The following is a 21,022-nucleotide window of genomic DNA, read 5'->3' as shown; positions in this document are numbered from 1 at the left end:
GCCCATCTCCCACCCACCTCCCTCCGTGAACCCATAGTTTGTATTCTATCATTAAGAGTCTCTTGGGGCGCCTGGGTGGCGCAGTCGGTTAAGCGTCCGACTTCAGCCAGGTCACGATCTCGCGGTCCGGGAGTTCGAGCCCCGCGTCAGGCTCTGGGCTGATGGCTCGGAGCCTGGAGCCTGTTTCCGATTCTGTGTCTCCCTCTGTCTCTGCCCCTCCCCCGTTCATGCTCTGTCTCTCTCTGTCCCAAAAATAAATAAAAAACGTTGAAAAAAAAATTAAAAAAAAAAAAAAGAGTCTCTTGTGGTTTGTTTCCCTCTCTTCTCTCCCCTTCTTGCCATATGTTCATCTTTTTTGTTTCTTAAATTCCATATGTGAGTGAAATCATATGGTATTTGTCTTTCTCTAACTGACTTATTTTGGTTAGCATAATACACTCTAGTTTCATCCATGTTATTGTAAATGGCAAGATTTTATTCTTTTTGATGGCTGAGTAATATTCTATTGTATATATGTACCATATCTTACTCATCCATTTATCAGTCGATGAATGGGCTGTCTCCATATTTTGACTGTTTTGGGTAATGTTGCTATAAACACTGGGGTGCATGTACCCCTTCAAATCTGTATTTTTGTATCCTTTGGGTAAATATCTAATAGTGCAATTCCTGGATCATAGGATAGTTCTATTTTTAGTTTCCTAGGGAACCTCCATACTGTTCTCCAGAGTGGCTTCACCAGTTTGCATTCCCACCAACAGTGCAAGAGAGTTCCCCTTTCTCTGCATCCTTGCCAACACCTGTTGTTTCTTGTGTTGTTAATTTTAACCATTCTGACAGGTGTGTGGTGGTAACTCATCATAGTTTTGATTTGTATTTCCCTGATGATAAGTGATGTTGAGCATCTTTTCATGTGTCTGTTAGCCATCTGGATGTCTTTGGAAAAGTGTCTATTCAGGTCTTCTTATTTTATTTTATTTTATTTTATTTTATTTTATTTTATTTTATTTTATTTTATTTTATTTTATTTTATTTTATTTTATTTTTTTAACTCTCAAGTTAGTTAACATACAGTGTAGTCTTGGCTTCAGGAGTAGAATCCAGTGGTTCATCGCCTACATATAACACCCAGCGCTCATCCAAATAACTGCCCTCCTTAATGTCCATGACCCATTTTCAACACCCCCCTACCCCCATCAACCCTCCGTTTGTTTTCTGTATTTAAGAGTCTTTTATGGTTTGCCTCCCTCTCTGTTTTTATCTTATTTTTTATTCCCTTCCTCTATCATTTTATGTACATCTGTATATTTTTTCACCTCAACCTGAATCTCTGTAAGAAAATCAATAAAAACTGTCTGTTGGGATTGATTGTCTTAACGCAGCTTACTTCTTTGGGCTATAAAAAAGGGTTCTGCTCATATTAAAGTGCTGAAATGATATTATGGTAAATTTACATAGGCAAATTTACAATGGTAAATTTTTGCTGATCTTAAAACAAAGAAATCTGTTACCTATTATGACCTCTAAACTTTAAATGTGTTCTTCTAAAAACATCCATATGCAGAAATCTGAAAAACAAGATGAGACATGATTAAATCACCTCTCAAAATTGGCGTTTGATAAAAGAATAATTATGTGGTTCAGCTGTTTATAAGTTGAAGCTAATATAGAAAAAATATTTCAGGGAAAGACCTAGAGTTTATTTTTTTTATTGACTTACGTAAGCACTTTACCTTTTGAGCTCTATAAAAATATGAACAATTTCTGGTCCGAGATTCTTCTTTTGCACGTGTGAACTTTTATGACTAGATTACTTACATCAAGAGAATTCATTGAATAGTAAAGAATGTTGATGATGAGTTTGGTATGAGGTAGAACTCTTGCTTCCAAAGGACAGGAGAAATTTATCTTTCCCTATTTATTTGCAAGGTATTCTCAAATAAACCTTCTGTTAGCACATGACATACTCATTAGCCCTGGACCTAAGAGAAAGTTCAGGATCACAGTGCTGGCAGATTCAGTGTCTGATGAGGACCCACACACTTCCTGGTTCATAGACAGCCTTCTTCTCATTGTGTCTTCATATGGCAGATGAGACAAGGGAGCTCTCTGGGGTCTGTTTTATGAAAACATGAATCTCATTCATGAAGACATCATTCTCATGGCCTAATCATTCTCATGGCCTAATCACTTCCCAAACAGCATCACGTATGATTTTCAACATATTTAGGGGAATTTTGTAGCACCACATTAGTGTTGGTCAGTAACTGGCTGCAAGAGGGCATAACATTTTAGGTGAGGTAGTTCTAATGTGACTGAAGGTAGTTCTCTAGAGAAGTAGCTAAGACTGGGAGCCGCTGGGGGATGAGTACCTTGGTCTAATCCAGTGTGCTAGCAAAAGGATGCTCCTGCATATTAGAAACGGAAAATAGGAACAGGAGTTAGCTGTTCTCAAGAAGTACTGACAACATGACAGCAATTCATGAGATAGAAGAAAATTTGAAAATTGACCCATGAGCTTGAGGTCATGTACCATAGGGATATGCCACACAGGACTCCAAAGCCCATTCTAGTATGTTCCAGTACTGGGTGTGCATGCTGTTCACCTGAAGCCCACAAGATAAAAAGTTATATTATATTAAGGTATTCAGTTGAAAAAGCAGGGACCATCAGTATTTTTTATAGTCTAATTCCTTAAATCACCAGTCTCTAGTTATTTAAAAAAGAAATAGCTCCTTGGGAAAGTGCTGGGTAGATGCATAGTTAAACTAATATGACTTTTAGAGAGCATTAACCATAGGGCCACTTGAATCCAAAGAAGCTGTGTATTGCAAAAGTAAGTACTTTTTAAACAATAAAGGTGTTTCAGAGAGTCTCACATTTTGAGACTTAGGATATTAATGTGTCTCAGTTTACTCTCAGGAAGGTTGACAGGAAAGAAGGACTTTGTGGTTTGTTTCTGTTGAACAAATGGATGATTGTAGGGCTGTAGCTCAAACTAGGTAACAGATGGCATCATTTTCATTGTGTTTTCAGTAATTGCTAGCCTCCTGGCCCCCCAGTACCAGTTATTCCATTAACACTTCGTCAAGTTTCACCCTCCAGTGGTTACCCTCCAGCTGTTCTACAGAGACTTTCAGCCTAATCCCTACATAGCCCATCAAGTATCAAATGCTGCTTTTGATGCATTGGTGTTCTCTAGAAAAATTTTCATGTTTTTCTTCTTCAGTACCATAATGCTACCTTTGACTGGGCATTTTTGTCGACGAAGAAGTGTTTGAAATACGGAGGAAAGCTCGTGGGGAACAACTGTGATTTTGTTCCTGACATCACTCTCATGTCTTTCATCCTCTTCTTGGGCACCTACACCTCTTCTATGGCTCTGAAAAAATTCAAAACGAGTCGTTATTTTCCAACCACGGTAAGTACCTGAGCTTTGAATAACTTCCATTGAATTTACACAATAATACAATGTTTAATAATGAAAAAGTCACCTGTAATTCAAGTTTTGCAATTTTGTGCATTTAAAAATTGATTTCCAGTCTTTGTCCATGTGCATATTATGTATTTTTAACCTAATTATAGTCTGGCTTTGAAAAGCCTTCCATGGATAAATTCTGTCATAAATTCTATCATGATTCGTATTGTACGGAGGGGGAAAAGTGGGATGTACTTTAGTATCTAAAAATGCATGAGTAAGAAAAAAACCTGTTAAGTCCATACTTTGAAAGTACATAAGCAAAAACTCTTCATAGTAGTAACAGTTTTTATGTAGAATTTCTTGTTCATGAGCTGTACATGTAGTAATTTAGTAGTTGAATTATGGGCTGTGGGAGTAAACTTACACTGTGTCGTTACACCAGTATTGGTATAAGATACGAGCATCATCTGAGCCAAATTTTCCTTCCCATAATGATGAATGCTGTAGTACAGAAAAACAGATAATTGAGCTGGGTTGTACAGACATCCTGTCTCCCCTTAATATGCTTGGGTGAACATAAAATCAAAACTGTGGTTCATGGAGGGACTACAAGATAAGACCAACATTTAGTTACTGGCGTTTTGTTTTTTTACCTGCAGAGTGAAACTAAGATAATCCTTTGCTTTGCAGTTCAGTTCTCAGTGTTTAAGATGTCAGTTTTTCTTAGGTAATCTTGATTATACCTGATTTTTATCAATGAGCTGCTCTAAGCAGCTAAAATCTCATGAAATCTCTCCCCTTGTGTTTTGTGTAGAAGAAGTGGAAAGACTTTAGAAGACAAGAGATGCAATTGCTGAAATTCCTTTCTTTCAATTCCTAGGAAATGAATCATCATATATTCACTTTCACCCAGGAAACTTTCTGACTTTTTCTTATAAAAACTGATTTTTCTTATAAAGTTGAAAATAAAGGGAAAGATTGATAACTGTTTTCGTCTGTTTGGGCTGCTATAACAAAATACCATAGACGGGTGACTTATAAACCACAACAATTTATTTCTCACGTTTTTGGAGGCTGGAAAGCCCAAGGTCAGGTACCAGCATGGTTGGGTAAAGGCCTTCTTCCTGGCTCATAGCCAGCACCTTTTCACTATGTTCAAACATGGAGGAAGGGCTAGGGCTCTCTTCGGGGCCTCTTTTATAAACACATTAATCTTACTCATGAGGGCTCCACCCTTATGACCTAAGTACCTCCCTAAAGGCGCCACCTCCTAATACCATCTTTTTGGGGGGGGTTAGGATCTCAACATACAAATTTGAGGCGACACAACACTGAGACCATAGCAATAATGAAATGCCCCAAACTAGCTGGCCTAAAGAATGAAAAATCTCCACAAAGTCAAGGTGCCTGGGTGGCTCAGTTGGTTAAGTGTCCGACTTCAGCTCAGGTCATGATCTCATGGTTCCTGGGTTCGAGCCCTGCATCGGGCTCTCTGCTGAACACTTGCTCAGAGCCTGGAGCCTGCTTCAGATTCTGTGTCTCCTTCTGTCTCTTCCCCACCTCTGTTCGCTCTTTGTCTCACTCTGTCTCTCAAAAATGTAAAAAAAAAAAAAAAAATTATAAGAAAAAAAAAAGAAAAATCTCCACAAAGTGAAACATAGAAAGAAGCATTCAATTTAATGTGTCTAAAATGTGCATCACAAAACAGTGGTAAACAGGCATAATTCAGCCTACAGCCATTCTTTGTTTAGCCCATAGTTTGTGAACACACACACACATGAGGCCTTGGGTGGAGCCTATACTTTGCAGGTAGTTATTGTCCTCATAACTCTAAGACTTGGCTGCTTTGCAATTTCAGATTAACTGCCTGTCCCTGAAGATATTTGAGCTTGTAACACCAGTTAACTTAGTCCACCTTTTCAATGGTATGAGTTTTGTGTGGACCAGATGCCTTGGGTAAATGTCTTTGAGGACAATTGCTTCTTCTCTGTTGAGGTTTTTCCTTCTTAATTAGTAATCCATTAGACCCCTCTTTCTCTCCGCCCCCCCCCCCCCCCCCGCCCCCAGCTCACACTTCAGGAATTATCACCTTTTTATCTCTTCCACTTGCCAAAGCCTGAAATTATATAAACATAGCAGGTGGAAAACAAGAAAATTTGTGAAGCAATTGTTAGTTGTAATTTACAAAATAAACTAGTTTCATCCTTAAGATAAATATAGATCATTTCAACTGCCTATGTAGACATCACCTTTTTCTTCCAGCAGTAACTCCCAAATTGATAACAGCTCTTCAGACTTAAAGGAATTTTCCCTTTATAAGAGCCCAAGCAGGTCATTTCTCAGCATTGATAAATGCTGCTGAGAAAGTTATGAGCATGTGAAAATAGAATAATGATAGCAATCCAGTTTCAATTCCTACTAAGAGGTTTCTCAGCATAGTTTAGAATTATATACAGCAATCATAAAATAAACAGGGGGCAGAAAATATATGTGATTTCTAAGGAGCAATGTTGAGGTGTGTAGGCTTTCAGACCATCATCTCTCCTACTCACTTTATGTTTACAGCTAAATAATAACAATACATCGATATATTCACACTTGCGTGAATAATAAAAATATATTTTCTGCTCTCTCATTTGCCAAAATGTGTTTGGATTTAAGCTGTCACTTAGAAGGAGGGTCTCTAAAGATAGGAACCAATAGATTTATAGATCTTTATGCTTCATGTTATTCTACAATAAAAATTTGTATGCTTAAATAGAATAAATTAGACAATCCTTGAATGCTGGGGCAATAATTGAGCCAACTGTTACTACTTCCTCACTCACACCAACAATGCACATGAAATTGCTAAAATCTCAAAGTGATCATGCCGGATGACAGTGCCCCTGTCCTACAAAATGTCCTCTTTTCCTTTAGCGTGACAGGCCATTTCTCTCTAGCACTCTCATTTTCTAAACATTTGTATTTTAGTCAATTAAGACTGTAAGCCGCTGGAATTCTGTTTTGCTTCTGCATTATTCCTCACATCAATTAGCACAAGGCTGGGTGCAGACTAAGTACTCCATACTTGATGACTAGTGGGAAACAGCAAAATTGAGGGAAAGGCTGCATTTTGTGGAAAGAGCACACATAGATGGGAGAACCCAGAAGCTCCACTGCCAGCACCGCCATTAACTAACAGTAGCCCTTTGATGGCTAACTGTGGACTTTAGTTATAACACCCAGAAAAGGAGAGCTCAGCTAGAAGACAATTAGCATGCTTTTAAGCTCTACAGTTCTGTAATTTTAGAGAGAGTTTGCTGACTCCATCTCCTAAGTTAAATGAATTCTCTATTTTAAGCTAGAGCTTATGGCAATGATCAGTACTTACAAATTTCTCAAAATTAATTTTTATCTCCATCTTTATGCCACGTCTGCTTTTACAGCTGCTGCCAACCTCTGTCTGTGGATGATCCACAGTTGTTATATAGCAACTTCAAGATGTGGTTTTTCTTTCCACATGTGAACATACTCATCTTCCTGTATTCCTTATCTCAGCTCATAGTATCATCTACCCTCACAGCCATCCAAGATCAAAATCCCAGAATCATACTTGGTGTGTCAGTCTGAGCAGGAAGCAAATTATACACTCAGGTGGGATGATTTGAGGGGTTTACTAAAAAGCATCATTTCCAGAGTACAGTTAGGTTTAGGGAACCCATGAGGGAGAATGTAGTGTCCAGTGCTAGGAACAGTGGGTTGTTACTATCCCTGGCCCAAAGGTTGTGCAAAGGGAATGGTTGCTAGACCCAGAGGAAAAGAGTCGAGAGAGCTGTCCTGGGAGGTAACTTGAGCTCAGGCTGAGGGATATAGCCGGCCTGAGGAAGTCTCACAGCAATACAGCTATGGGAATAAGTATTTTGATCTATCTCTCTTTTACTTCTGATGGCCTGCCCAAGCTGCTGCAGGCTAAACCCAGCTGGAGAGGAAAGGGAATCTACTTCAGACCACAGGCCAGTCTCCCAAGCTGGAGAGCATGGTGAAAAGCAGTAGAAATTTTGGTGTGACAAAAGATGATAGCATTTTATTTGCCTCTCCAAATTTTCTTTTTGATTATCAAATTAAACTCGTCACAGTCCCCTTGATTATCCTGCTCTAATCTCTCTCCCTATACTTACACTCCTGTTCCTCTAGTTCAGCCCATCATTACTTTTGCTTAGACCAGGGTCAGTTATCCACTCTTTCCATCCCTCAGGAAGCTACTAGCAATTCATCAAGACGAGCACTTACAGTAAAAGAGTTTGTCTTTGCTAGCCTGTCTATCAGGAATTTAATTTGTGTATCAGGCTTGTCCAGAGAGCCCTAATACCGAGGGGAATATTGATGGAATACCAGTACACCACTGCCTGTCTTCTTTGTGGCCCCCATTCTTTTTAGAGGAGCGCTTCAGATCGTTACCATATATAGTTACTGGGCTATTATGTCAGCCTCAAGTCTTTAGTCAAAGTCTTTTGGCATCAGAGCTTCCTGTAGGAGCATCACAGCATAGTCTGTAATCTTCTGTGGCAGATGGCTCAGGACATTAACATGAAATGGTCTTCCAGAGTCCCATACTGATAAGGGATTATATGCGCGCAAGGAAGATACCATCGCTGCATGTGTGCTGGCAAAATGAAAGCAGTAATTTAGAGCAGGATTGTGATGAGTGGTCGTGGAACTCATAAATCTATAGAACCTGAATTAGACAAAATTTGTTGATACTTTGATATAGTCAAATGTAATATGGCTGACTGCTGTATGTCATTGGCATGAAAATGTGTTTCTTAAGGAGCTACTTAATTTCCTCTTTTTCCCCCACTTAGTGTAAGTAACAGTTTTGACTGTCACATGAACTGGTATAATGGTAAGATTCTCTTTTTAATATGCCTTCTGATTGTTATCGTCAGTTAAGTAAATAAAATGAACTCCAGGTAACGTCAACAGCTATGACACTTTTTACACTTTATTTCGATGACACTTGAGAAGAATTTTCTTTGATATCCTTTAAAAAAACCCAGTATTTTATACTCTATAATTAATTAATTTATCATTTAATATTGAAAAAAAATATTGTGTCCCTAATGTGTGCTTGATACAATTCGAGGGGGTAGGGATACAAAGATAGGTAATTCATGAGTCTGGCACATAGTAGGAACTAAATATATATTTGTTGAATAAGTTACATTTTTGGGCTTTCAGATGAGTGTGACTCATTTTGATTCTTCTGATCCATTCATGCTTACTGTCTTCTATGGAATCACACTTCGGTGCTTTCCTGTGACCTAAGTAATTTGATGATGGTTTGAGGAGCTGGCTTTATGTATAACAAAAAAGTACAGAGTTTCTGTAATTTCAGTGGAAATATAATGAGCATTTCAGTTAGGTGACACATTTAGTTTTCATCCATGTGAAACACAGTCTACGATTCCACAATTTGCTATATTTCTGGCTCCGTGACTTTTAGTTGACATTTTGGCCTGTGACAGTTCTATTAAAGTTGGATGTGTTTAGTTGGTAAACAACTCTTTACAAGAATTAGGTGACATCCCTTTCTGTTTTCTTTTTGTTTCCCAGAAACTCTCTTGGTAAATGATAACTGTCAAACTAAAACCAATAATGTATCCAAAAACTAGTAAGAACTAATGGACATGTATTCTCCATCCTACATTCTAGTGTTGGTAATGTTGGGTGATGTTTGGGTGTTTCTTGCAGAAACATCAGACCACATTATGCCATTGAAACTTATCCAGAAAATGTCTTTGCTGTCAGTGAACGGGAATCAGATTTTCAAATTCTTGTGTTGTTGTATACCAAGAAAAGTAATTTTCAAAGTCAAATTTGTTTTTAATCCAAAATTGATTTTCATATTTTTTCGTGAGACTAACAAAGGGATATTTGGTTATAACTACAACTCAGCCTATTAAACATTTAACAAAGATTACAAATACTTCAGTTCTTATAGACATATGACAAAAAATGCAGTTAACCTGAATTGAGCCCTAAGAAAAATAAGATTAGGAGCACTAGGGGCCAAGTGTTCTGTGAGTGCTCTTAAACAGTCTATGGACAGTAATTTTGACCATGGTTCTTTATTGGTCCCGAGTTCTTTCAGCTTACTTGATCATCATAGGAAAGTTACCGTTCATTGAAATCCATTCATCAACACAAAATGACCTCCTACTCCATTTTCAGATTGTCTGATTTATTCACATGACTTAATAATTATTCTTTTTAAAATGTTGATTTTTGTACCTTACTATAATTATAAAACCACCTTTCTTTTTAAGTCCTGGAACTCTTTCTTATATGCTGTTGGGGGCCATATCAAGACAACACTATTAGAGGGCCAAGAAATTTTGTTAACTGGGTCTTAATGATTGAATTTTAGCGTTAGGACTTTGAATGCCATCTAGTCCAATACCACCTCTTAATTTCTGACAAGTGTTCCTCTGCGGAATGCTTCCTAGAACAGGAGCTCCTATCTCTGAGGGAATTCCTGATAGAAACACAAATCTTGCCTGCCACAGCCTCTGTCCCCAGGATCTGCCCTTGCCCTCTGAAGCTACACAGGACAAGTTCGTCCTTCTTCCCTGTGACAGATGTCACATATTTGAAGACACTTTCTCTCTGCAACTTCTCGAGGCCGACCATCATTTTTTATGCAGTGGGTTTTCTGGAACCCTATTCCTCTGGTTACCCATCTCTGGATCAGCTCCAGATTTTTACTCTCTACTTAGAATATAGTGACCAGGTTGAGGTACAGCATCTCTCATGCAATCTGATTATTTGCTTCTGGCATACACTTAATAGGTTTCGTGCTCTGCTCAGGTTTACAGCAGGAGGCAGGGAGAGTCCCAAGCATGAAATATCACCAACTTTCCTTCCGAACTGCTTCGTAGGCCCACTCCACCTCTGTTCCGTGATTGGAAATACTATTTTCTCTTTCAGGTAGACTTTCATTGGGAAGCTCTAAGCCCCACTCAGATAAAGTGCCCAATCCATTTCCCTTCTTTGTTCCCCAGCTCTCTGACTCTGGATGTTACAGGGTGAAAATCCTGGAGTCTAAATCACACTTTACTTTTATTGAATTCTAATTACAGTGGGTATTATTGATTCAAAGTACAGTGTATTATGATTGCTATACTGATATTAGTGCTTATTTATTTTATAGTGCTATGCTTTGGCTACTAGGGAGGGAATCCAATTTCAAAATTCTCATGGTATTTTGTGCCTTTTCACGATTGCCAGAAGGCACCACATTTATCTGGTATACTGTTTTTCATCTGGAATAAACGCTCTTTTACACTGTTGTTTAGCAGTCTCACCATTGTGAGAAGAACTGACATCATTGATTAATATTTATCGAGAACCCACAGGGTGCCTGCTGCCGTACTTGTCTCTGTAACAGCTCCATCCATCGAGAGCTGCTCTGCAGGCCCACAGCCTTTCCCCCGTTAACTCAGGAGCAGCTGTAGCCTTCGCAAAGTGAAAACCAAATGTCTTCTGGGGCTTCAGGGAAACCAAATTCATTTCTCCCCGCTGTAAATTAACTAGCTTCTCCCCGTTGGTGTCTCCATGATTATGACTCTCTTAATAATTAGTAAGTACCATCCTTCATGAAGAGTATGTTTATAATAGATTTATTAGGTTGTTTTTGCCCAAGAATGGAGAACAGTGTATGGTTACTTGAATTTCCCTTCCCATCCGTGTCATTTCTTCTTTGCTCTGGTAGTTTAAATAGCTAAGCTGATTGTTTCTTATTAGATTAATCAAGATATTTTATAATTAATTCTGAAGAGGACAGAAATATTTTTCTCTTCATTTTTATAATTAAAAAGTGGCAAACAAATAGCTCAAAACCAGTCTTATATAAAATAATCTTAATTGAAACACATTTTTCTTTGCCGTATTCATGAATGGAGGAAGGAATTATACATTGTAGCACATCACTGTACCATTAAAAAAACACACAACTATTTTTGTTTATAGCAAGCCCTTGCTATATATAAGTTATCTTAGTTTGTATTTCACTTATTGCCATAGTTTATATTCCTAGGATATTGAAGTTTGAACCTGGAAAGACTTAGTGTTTGGCTACAGGGATATCCATGGGTTATGTCTGTCCAAGCTAGGTTTGAGGCCTCCAAATCTGTAAGATTGGATGTGAAATCTTGTTTCTCATAAAAACTTTGGTACCTCTAATCATGACCAGTGAGATCTAGAAGGGAATTAAGAACTCTGGGTTTCTCCCATGGGGGAGGGGAAGGAAAAAAAAAAAAAAAAGAGGTTAGAGTAGGAGAGAGCCAAAGCATAAGAGACTCTTAAAAACTGGGAACAAACTGAGGGTGGGTGGGAGGGAGGGGAGGGTGGGTGATGGGTATTGAGGAGGGCACCTTTTGGGATGAGCACTGGGTGTTGTATGGAAACCAATTTGACAATAAATTTCATATATTGAAAAAAAAAAGAACTATGGGTTTCTTTCTTTCTTTCTTTCTTTCTTTCTTTTTTTTTTTTTTTTTTTTTTTTTTTTTTTTTTTTGAGAGGGGGAGACAGAGTGCAAGCAGGGGAGGAGCAGAAAGACAGGGAGAAACAGAATCTGAAGTGGACTCCAGGCTCTGAGCCATCAGCACAGAGCCTGATGTGGGGCTCGAACTCACAAAATGTGAGATCATGACCTGAGCCAAAGTCAGACACTTAACCGACTGAGCTACCCAGGTGCCCCCAAGAACTATGGGTTTCTTATTTGATTTCTTTATTTATATATTGGCACATAAAAGGGTGATGTTTTAGAGTTTTTGAAACTGCTCAAGTTTGATGAAAATGGAAGTTAAAATAAACAAAATGAAAGGAACTTCATGTATTTTTTTTTTTTCTAAGTGTGTTTGGAAATGTGAGAAGAACCTCAAGAGAGTGATTCTTATCTCCTTAAAGTCAGACTCAGAGAAAGCTCTCGTTCACAAGTCCTAGAGTGTATCTAGTAAAAGCTGTATTTACTCAGTACTTGACATTTTTAGGGCACTTTCTAGTTCTACTGTCAGTTTTACCTTGTTCGAATTAAAGTTTAATTTTAGTGTACGGTAAGACCTGAAGAGCCTACTAAAATAGCACCCCTATCTGCCTTCTCCAATTAGAGGATTTGGAGTCGAATACAAAGGTGGCCTGGGAAAAATCAATTTCCTTACTATGAAGTTTAAACTGGATCTAGTGTCTTAGAAATGCATGTCTGACAATAAACACTCTCCAGGAATGGTTTCTGCTGTAACTGAGCTGTATTGTACAATTTAAGGGGAAGGAAGGGGAAATAGAAGTGAGTATTTTATACAGAACATATCACCCTGGCTGTGATTTTTAATGAGGTTAAGCAATATTGTTAATAAAGTAGCCCTTTTACCCCATAAATTTTAAGAAATGTAATTTCAAATCTTATTAACATTTGTCTTTTTAGCTACTTTTAAACTTACAATAGTGCCACAGTTGACAAGAATATCATTGCTGAAGTTCTTCCAAGATATATTTATGTTATGTATATTGTATATGAACTATGTACATTTCTTGCACATATATATTTCTTCCACATATATATAAATTTGGGAAACTAATAACTAAAATAGGTAATCTATTTATTTATATTAGTTTCCCATGGCTACTATTTCAAATTTTTATAAATATGATGGCTTAAAACATTACAGATTTATTGTCTTGAGATCTGGTGGTCAGAAGACTGAAATGGGTCCCATTGGTTAATGTCAAGGAATTGACAAGGCTGTGTTCTTTCTGGAGGCTCCCTTGAAAGAATTCCCTTGCCTTTAGCAGTTTTTAGAGGCCACCCACATTCCTTGACTCATGGCCCTTACCTCCATCTTCAAAGCCCACAATGGCCAGTTGAGTCTTTTTCATAGCACATCACTCTGACACTGGCTCTCCTGCCTCCCCCTTTCATCTATGAGAACCCTGGTGATTACATTGGACCCACCAGAATAATGCCAAATCATTTCTTCAAACTCAAGGTTATCTGATAGCAACCTTAATTCTATGTGCAACCTAATTCTCTCTCTAGCCATGCAACCTTACATATTCAGTTTCCAAGAAGTAGGATGTATACTTCCTTAGGGGGCATTGTTTTGCCTACCACATTATCTGACCAAAGTTTTAACATCATGATTCTGGGATACCTTGACAGTGTACTGAAGGGGGGCAAGTATAGAATCAGGAAGATGAGATAGGAAGCAGGAAACCACAGGAGATAAAGTGGTGCCTTAGACAAAGGAGCAGTGGAGGTTGTGAGAAGTGGCAGCATCCTGAATATGTTTTGAAGGTCATTTGCTGATCCATTAGATATAGGATATGAGAGAAAGAGAAGAGTTATGTGGATGGTTTTTGGCCTAAGCAATAGGAAAAAATAAGCAGCCATTAATAAAGATGAAGAGAACTGAAAGAGCAGATTTAGGGCTTCAGTGTTTAGTTTATGGAAGGCTAAGAATACCTCTTCTAACTAAGGAAGAAACATGTCCCAGGTGTTTGGTAGTGATTCCAGTCATGCAGATCTGTCTCCTAGAGGGCCAGAGGAACAGTTCCTTGGGACTTTATCAAGGAATTGCAGATTTAATTCATTTGCCACCCTCTACTTCTCTTCTTCTGTTTATGAGAAAAAGGAGGAGCACTGTCTTTTTAATAACCATTCCCCCCCCCTTTTGAACAACGTCTAGCATATCTAAATTGTCAACAAATTAGATTTTTTGGGTAAGGACTGGGAGGGTGGTAAAAAAAGAGAACTTCTTTTTGCCTTTGCAAAAAGACCTCTGGTCTTCCAGTGATTTATGACCTACTGGACCAGAGAGATATTATAACATCTTAATAGTTCCTAAGCATGCTTCACATGACCATCTTTGCCAGACCATCTTGAATTGCCTTTGCCAACACTTACTTGTACAAAGCTTAAGAAATGGGAGTTTCCTCCAGTACTGAGCCCTGGGAAACATCCTTTTTCTGCAGGGATTCCAAATACTTCCAACCAAAATTTGTTGAGTGGCAGTTCCATATTATTACTGGGCTTCCATATCATGTCTTGTTTCTTGGAATTGATAATTCCTTCTTAAGACCTCCTGATGGTAGATTATTTAGTTATACCAGTGGTTTCTGCAGCCAAGGAGACCTCATGGAACTTGAAATAACAATAGTTAACATGTATTAGGCGAATCTATTATGTTCCAGATGTTATGATAAAAACTTTCATGGCTTGTCTTATTTAATTCTTATAACAAACTGATGAAGTTTGTAGGGATTATTTTGGCTACATTTTGCAGATGGAGTAATTGAAGCTAAGAAAGGATATATATTTACAGAGAGGAAATAATGGTGCTAGCATTCCAACCCAGGTCATCTGACTTTAGAAACTGTGCTCCTAACTGCTGCCCTATATTTTCCTCCCCAGATTGACCCCTGCCATCTATTTGTGCTTGACATTACTGTATGATTGGTGTTAACTGGCAAGTTAACACATCCCATAGCTGACTTTCTGCCTTTTTTTGTGTGTAGTTCTTAAGCGAGCTAAACCTAGCAAAATCCAGCCCTTCAAAAGGAAATGAATTCAAAGCAAATAGGCCATCTTTGGTCCTGCTGCTAGTTAGGACCCAAGGCTCCTGGCACCGGGCAGTGGTCAAGAAGAGAGCACTACTGTGGCCTTTGGCATACCCACCTTGCCAAGTACTTCCATTTCTCAGTTCCATTCCTACTGAACATCTGACTGCAGGAGTCCCACTACTCTTTCAAAAGATTCCCTGTCCTGAGAACTGTGCAGCCACTCGGTCCCTCCCTGATCTCTCTTCATCTGACAATACCAGAACATTGACTGCTCACCCTGAGGTAACTTGACAACCACTGAATCAACCCTGATTTGTTTTGGAGCAGGCTTCCTTGGGTATGTTCCCTTTGTGAAGACATGGATTGCATCTATTTTGTTCACTGTGGTATCCTTAACACCCGATTAGAGTGTAAGCTAGTGAGTAAATTCTTGTTGAATGATCAGATTACATGCCACCATGCATATATAAACCTTAGGGGAAACTCAGGTGCCTGTGTTCTTAGTAATGCTCCCCGGCCATTGTCAGTGCCACCAGACACCCCATGCTTCCCTACTGACTCAGAAATGACCATTCTGCAGCCATACAAGGGGAAGGTTTTCTACATCCCATAAACCTCAGCCCTTGTCCTGACCAGAGGCAGATATTTAGGAAGCTCCAAGTTTGTCAGCTAATGGCAACCACATTTAAAAAGTGGTAGAGGGGCGCCTGGGTGGCTCAGTCGGTTGGGCGACCGACTTCGGCTCAGGTCATGATCTCACAGTCCGTGAGTTTGAGCCCCGCATCGGGCTTTGTGCTGACAGCTCGGAGCCTGGAGCCTGTTTCCGATTCTGTGTCTCCCTCTCTCTCTGACCCTCCCCCGTTCATGCCCTGTCTCTCTATGTCTCAAAAATAAATAAACGTCAAATAAAAAAAAAATTAAAAAAAAAAGTGGTAGAGAAGAGATGCCCCACATACAGACATTTTAAGCACTAACTTATAGTGAAAAACATTTTCTTTGACAAAGTTGGGGATGTCCTCAAATCTTCATCTTCCATCACATCATGTTTCCCTGAGGTCTTGAGTACACTGAGTCACCTAGAACTTGTAACCCCTTTCCTGCTGGATTCTCAGTGTTTTCAGGTTAACTTACGGAATTATGTTGCTGTATGCACACAATGCTATTCCCAAATTATAAATAGAATTCTGTATTTTTGTGTAGGTTTTTACAATATGCCTTGAGATTTCAACCTTATCTAGGTATCCTTTATGCTGCATACAGCAAGAATGTTTGCACAGTATTTCAGGAATATATTATTTGTGACTTCTCTCCCCAGCCTGCGCATGCATGCATAAGCTCACAAACACCAACCTCCCCCCTCCCCCAATACACACACACACACACACACACACACACACACACACTGATTTCTTCTGTGGGATTCAATTATTTCTGGCTAGATGAGAAAGCAGTGCAAAAACAATTTGAGAAATAACCTCTCTACAGTGTGACACCTCCTTTAATTTGCTGGTGAAGCTGTTACTATAAAGACAGAATTCTTTGTTCATTTCCAACACAAGCAAATATATTAATCCAGCACTAAACATTCCTTGGTTTCTTTTTAATTTTTTTCAGGCAAGAAAACTGATCAGTGACTTCGCCATTATCTTGTCCATTCTAATCTTTTGTGTAATAGATGCCCTGGTGGGTGTGGATACTCCAAAACTAATTGTGCCAAGTGAGTTCAAGGTAGGTGAACTTCTGCTTTTGGTCATTCGTAGAACGCTATGGATTTCTTTCCTCTCCCCTATTCTATCTAGTTCGTCATATATTTTTGAGTTGGTTTTGTAGGATTATCCATTTCCTTATTTCAGAAATGGTCTTTTGCTAGATGCATACATATTCTTTGTCTATTCCTTCACTAAAGTTGACTGCCTGATTACGATTAAATGCAGGGTTCACATTATATTGAGTTTTATTGAAAAATACACTCTGCTTTATATTTTTAGAGTATTTAAAATGAGCTGAAGTATTTTCATGCAACTAATCCCCTTCTTGGTCCATATAATAATTCTAAGATGTAATGCAAATATCATCATCCTGATTTTATGAAGTTGATATCGGAGCTCAGAAAGAGTAAGGAAAATGCCTAAGATTATGTTATTACTCTTTTCCTGCTACAAAACTACCTGCCATATATACATACGTCTATATATAATGTACATTTTAATTATTACAAAGAGGGGGTGGCTGGGTGGCTCAGTCGGTTGAGCGACCGACTTCGGCTCAGGTCATGATCTCACGGTTTGTGAGTTCGAGCCCTGTGTCAGGCTCTGTGCCGACAGCCTGGAGCCTGCTTCAGAGTCTGTGTCTCCCTCTCTCTCTGCCCCTCCCCTGCTCACACTCTGTCTCTCCCTGTCCCCAAAATAACAAAATATTAAAAAAAATTTTTTTTAATTATTACAAAGAAGATATAAGAATTATTCACTTTATAAATCTGTTGGTATGTGCAGGCCTCATGGGTAAAATTTACATTTCAGTCATTCTTATATATCTCTATCTAATTTTTCATTATGTCTTTCATCTGTTTTATGGAGCACTCCTAGCCTCTCTCTCCATCCCTGAGACCATATGGTACAGCAAACAGAATGTTTGTTGCATTATCTGTGCCATCTCATATTCATTTGCAAACATAAGTTTTCAATCATTCAGTGATTAGTTCATTTAAGTCAGTATTTATTGAATGTTTGCTTTGAGTCAGGCCCTTTCCAGGGGATATGAAAGGTACTGATGAACAAGAGAAAGTTGTTCCCTCCTTCCAAGCTCACAACCTGGTAAAGGAATAACATAATATGGATGGATTCAGTGATGTAGTTATGAGCAAAGGGAGACGGAAGACAAATATCTTCAGAGAAGTGAGACTTTCTTGATAGTAAACATAGAGAAAAGAATTTATAGGATTCTGTTTTAGTTTATTTGCATTATTTAATGTTAGGAAGAGGATAGAAAAATATTCCAGGAGAAGTGGAAAAATGATCATCTTTTTCATTTTTGGTAACATTTCTGAGGATTTAACCAGTTATTCTGGGTCACTGTTCATATGTATAAGAAAGACCAGAGTATTAAACAAGTTCTATTATAAAATAAAAAAAAAATATTTGTACCTTTTCTATATAATATGATGTGAAACTATTACAATTTGTCAGTAGTAGAAATAACTTGGGTATAATTGCTAAAATTCATGAACAAAATTAATTCAAATTTCTTGTCTGTCTTTACTGACTATTACATTTGGGTTTTTTTAATGGCTGCTCTTTAAACTTAAGTCACATTCTTCCATCTTGAGTCCTTACCTTAGATCATCCTAAATACACAAAATGGCATGTACTTGTTTTCCTTCAACCTATAGTCTTAGTCTCCTTCATTTAAAAAACTGCCTTAAAAATAATCACCTTTAGGAAATTATTGGTGACTAATCTTTGTTGAACCTATCAGTAAAACGGTTTCTGATTTTGAAATGTTGGCTCTCCAGAAATCAAAGTGTATCTCTCCCATTGATTTTTCACCAAACAGTATGTATTAATATCGTTTTGAAAATGTTCTCCTTCTTCTTCAAGCCAACAAGTCCAAACCGAGGTTGGTTTGTCCCACCATTTGGAGGAAACCCCTGGTGGGTGTACCTTGCAGCTGCGATCCCTGCTTTGTTGGTCACCATTCTGATTTTCATGGACCAGCAAATCACAGCTGTGATTGTGAACAGGAAAGAGCATAAACTCAAGGTAAATGTTTGTAGTAATGGTTATCATTGCCTTCCACTTTCTTTATAGTACTAGGAAATACTAATTTATTCAAAACCAAGACAGTTTTATTGAGAGCTATATTACAGCTAATATTCTTTCTGACTTGGCAGAGTCACAGACCACTTTGTGTTGACACATCTCCTCAATAGAATACTTTAGGATAGATCTCATTTCAATCTGAAAAAGTTGTTTGAAATCATATTTCCTTCACCACCGAAGAGGGCAGGATAAGCTGTTTACCATTCAGCCACTGTCATCCTTCGTCTGATTTTAATGTGGTAACTGTCCTTAATGAAGACAGTGACAAATACTCTTTTTGAAGCTATTGAGATAAAAACATGTTTGTTTGTTTTTGATCTGTTGACTTGGTGAGTGACAGTAATAGATTTTCTGTCATTTTACCAACCTTGCAACCTGGTAGGGTTTTTTAATACATAGTTTTCACATTTATATATAAATTATAATGATATATAACATATAATATATAGTATAATGTATAATATATATTATACTATAATATATATGTCTATATTTTGGATTTTTGCTTCTGTTTAAGAGTAAAATTGGCCTGCAAGTTTTCTTTCTCATAGTGTCCCTGTCTGATTTTGGTATCAGGAATATGTTATCCTTATAGAAGAGCTGGGGAGTGTTTCTCCTCCTATTCCATTTCCATTCCATTCTCTGAAATAGAATATAATACTGTCTTTATTGTGTGTAATATGCCAATGATCTTTTTTTTGAATAATCAAACATGCTTGTAAAACTATATGGGCTGAGTAGTTTCTATGTGGAACTTATAAAACTGATGATCAAAATGTTCTAATGGTTGCAAAATATTCATAATTTCTATTTTTCTATTTGGTAACTTACATTTTTCTATATTTTGTTCCATTTCCCCAATATTTTCAAATTTGTTGATATGTTTATAGTATTATCTTTTTTTTTCTAATCTGAATGTTACTTTTCCCTTTAAATTCCTAATGTCATTGATTTGTGCTTTTTAAAACTATCTATCTATCTATCTATTTATTTATTTATTTATTTTTGACGTTTATTTATTTTTCAAGAGAAAGACACAGAGTATGAGCTGGGAAGGGGCAGAGAGAGAGGGAGACACAGAATCCGCAGCAGGCTCCAGGCTCTGAGCTGTCAGCACAGAGCCCAATCTGGCTCGAACTCACGAACCGTGAGATCATGACCTGAGCCAAAGTTGGACACTTAACTGACTGAGCCACACAGGCACCCCTGATTTGTGCTTTTCATTTTCCTTGATGATTTAGCCTCAGGTTTATTAATTTTATTAGCCTTTTTCAAAGAAGCAGTTTATTACATTGGAGTTTTTGTACATATTTTCTGTTAATATTTGCTTTATTTGTTTTGAAACCATGTTGTTAAGTACATCCACATTTGTATCTATTTTATCTTTTCAGTGAATTGAACTTTTTATGTGCCTCTCTTTGTTTCTAACAATGCTTTTGGCCTTAAAGCTTATTTTATTTTGTACTAATAAAGGTTTGGTAACTTAATTTTCACTTCCCTGATATGTATTTTTCCAGTCTTTTATTTACAATACACCTTGTGTCTTGTGTCTCTTTGTAAATAACACATAGGATCCATTTTTACAGTCTTTTCTCTTAACTAAAATATTGACTCCATTTAAATAGATAGTGATGACTAATAGATTTGGATTCATTTTTACCACATTATTTTTGCTTTCTACTTCCCTAACACTCTATTTGCCTCACTGTTCTTTCTTTTTTATTCTCCTTTCTTGCCCTCTTTTAGGTTGATACAGTTTTATTTTTTTATTGTCTTCATTCTAATTTGTTTTGTGTTAGTTTGAAAGTTATACACTTTATCTTTTCTTATAGTGATTATGTTGTATATTTTAATATGCATATTTAAGTTCTGAAGGTATTCAGTGTGTTTATCCTTCTGGTGAAAACTGCTAATGGCTAAAGAATGCTTTAATGTTGATCTTCCTTCCTGAGTCCTATGTTCTTATTACCTAGATTTGATTGCTATCTGGATTTTAAAATCTAATTAGACATGGTCAGTATTTTTAGAATTATATGCAAATTTACCCTTTTCTTCGCTTTTTTTTTTTTTTTTTTCATTTCAGATCTTCCATTTTGGAAGAGTTTTCTTTAGACTGAATTATTTCCTCTAAACAGTACTTATTTACTAGACTATTGAAATTTTTTCTGGGGTGATCTTTGAG

The 21,022-nt window shown here is 37.6% G+C and overlaps 1 protein-coding gene across 2 annotated transcripts in view; it reads left to right on the top strand.

The window, feature by feature from the left end:
• The window catches only part of SLC4A4 (solute carrier family 4 member 4), a 348,118-nt gene that overhangs the window by 292,667 nt on the left and 34,429 nt on the right, over positions 1-21,022 (top strand). For both annotated transcript variants that reach the window (XM_032592973.1, XM_030313719.1), the window contains exons 16-18: positions 3,230-3,421; positions 16,637-16,750; positions 18,619-18,780. In XM_032592973.1, the coding sequence (XP_032448864.1) occupies positions 3,230-3,421; positions 16,637-16,750; positions 18,619-18,780 (468 nt within the window). The remainder of the gene's footprint in view (positions 1-3,229; positions 3,422-16,636; positions 16,751-18,618; positions 18,781-21,022) is intronic.

This window comes from Lynx canadensis, chromosome B1 (assembly GCF_007474595.2).
Source record: "Lynx canadensis isolate LIC74 chromosome B1, mLynCan4.pri.v2, whole genome shotgun sequence".
NCBI lineage: Eukaryota > Metazoa > Chordata > Mammalia > Carnivora > Felidae > Lynx > Lynx canadensis.
This window is presented reverse-complemented; position numbering and strand designations above follow the sequence as displayed.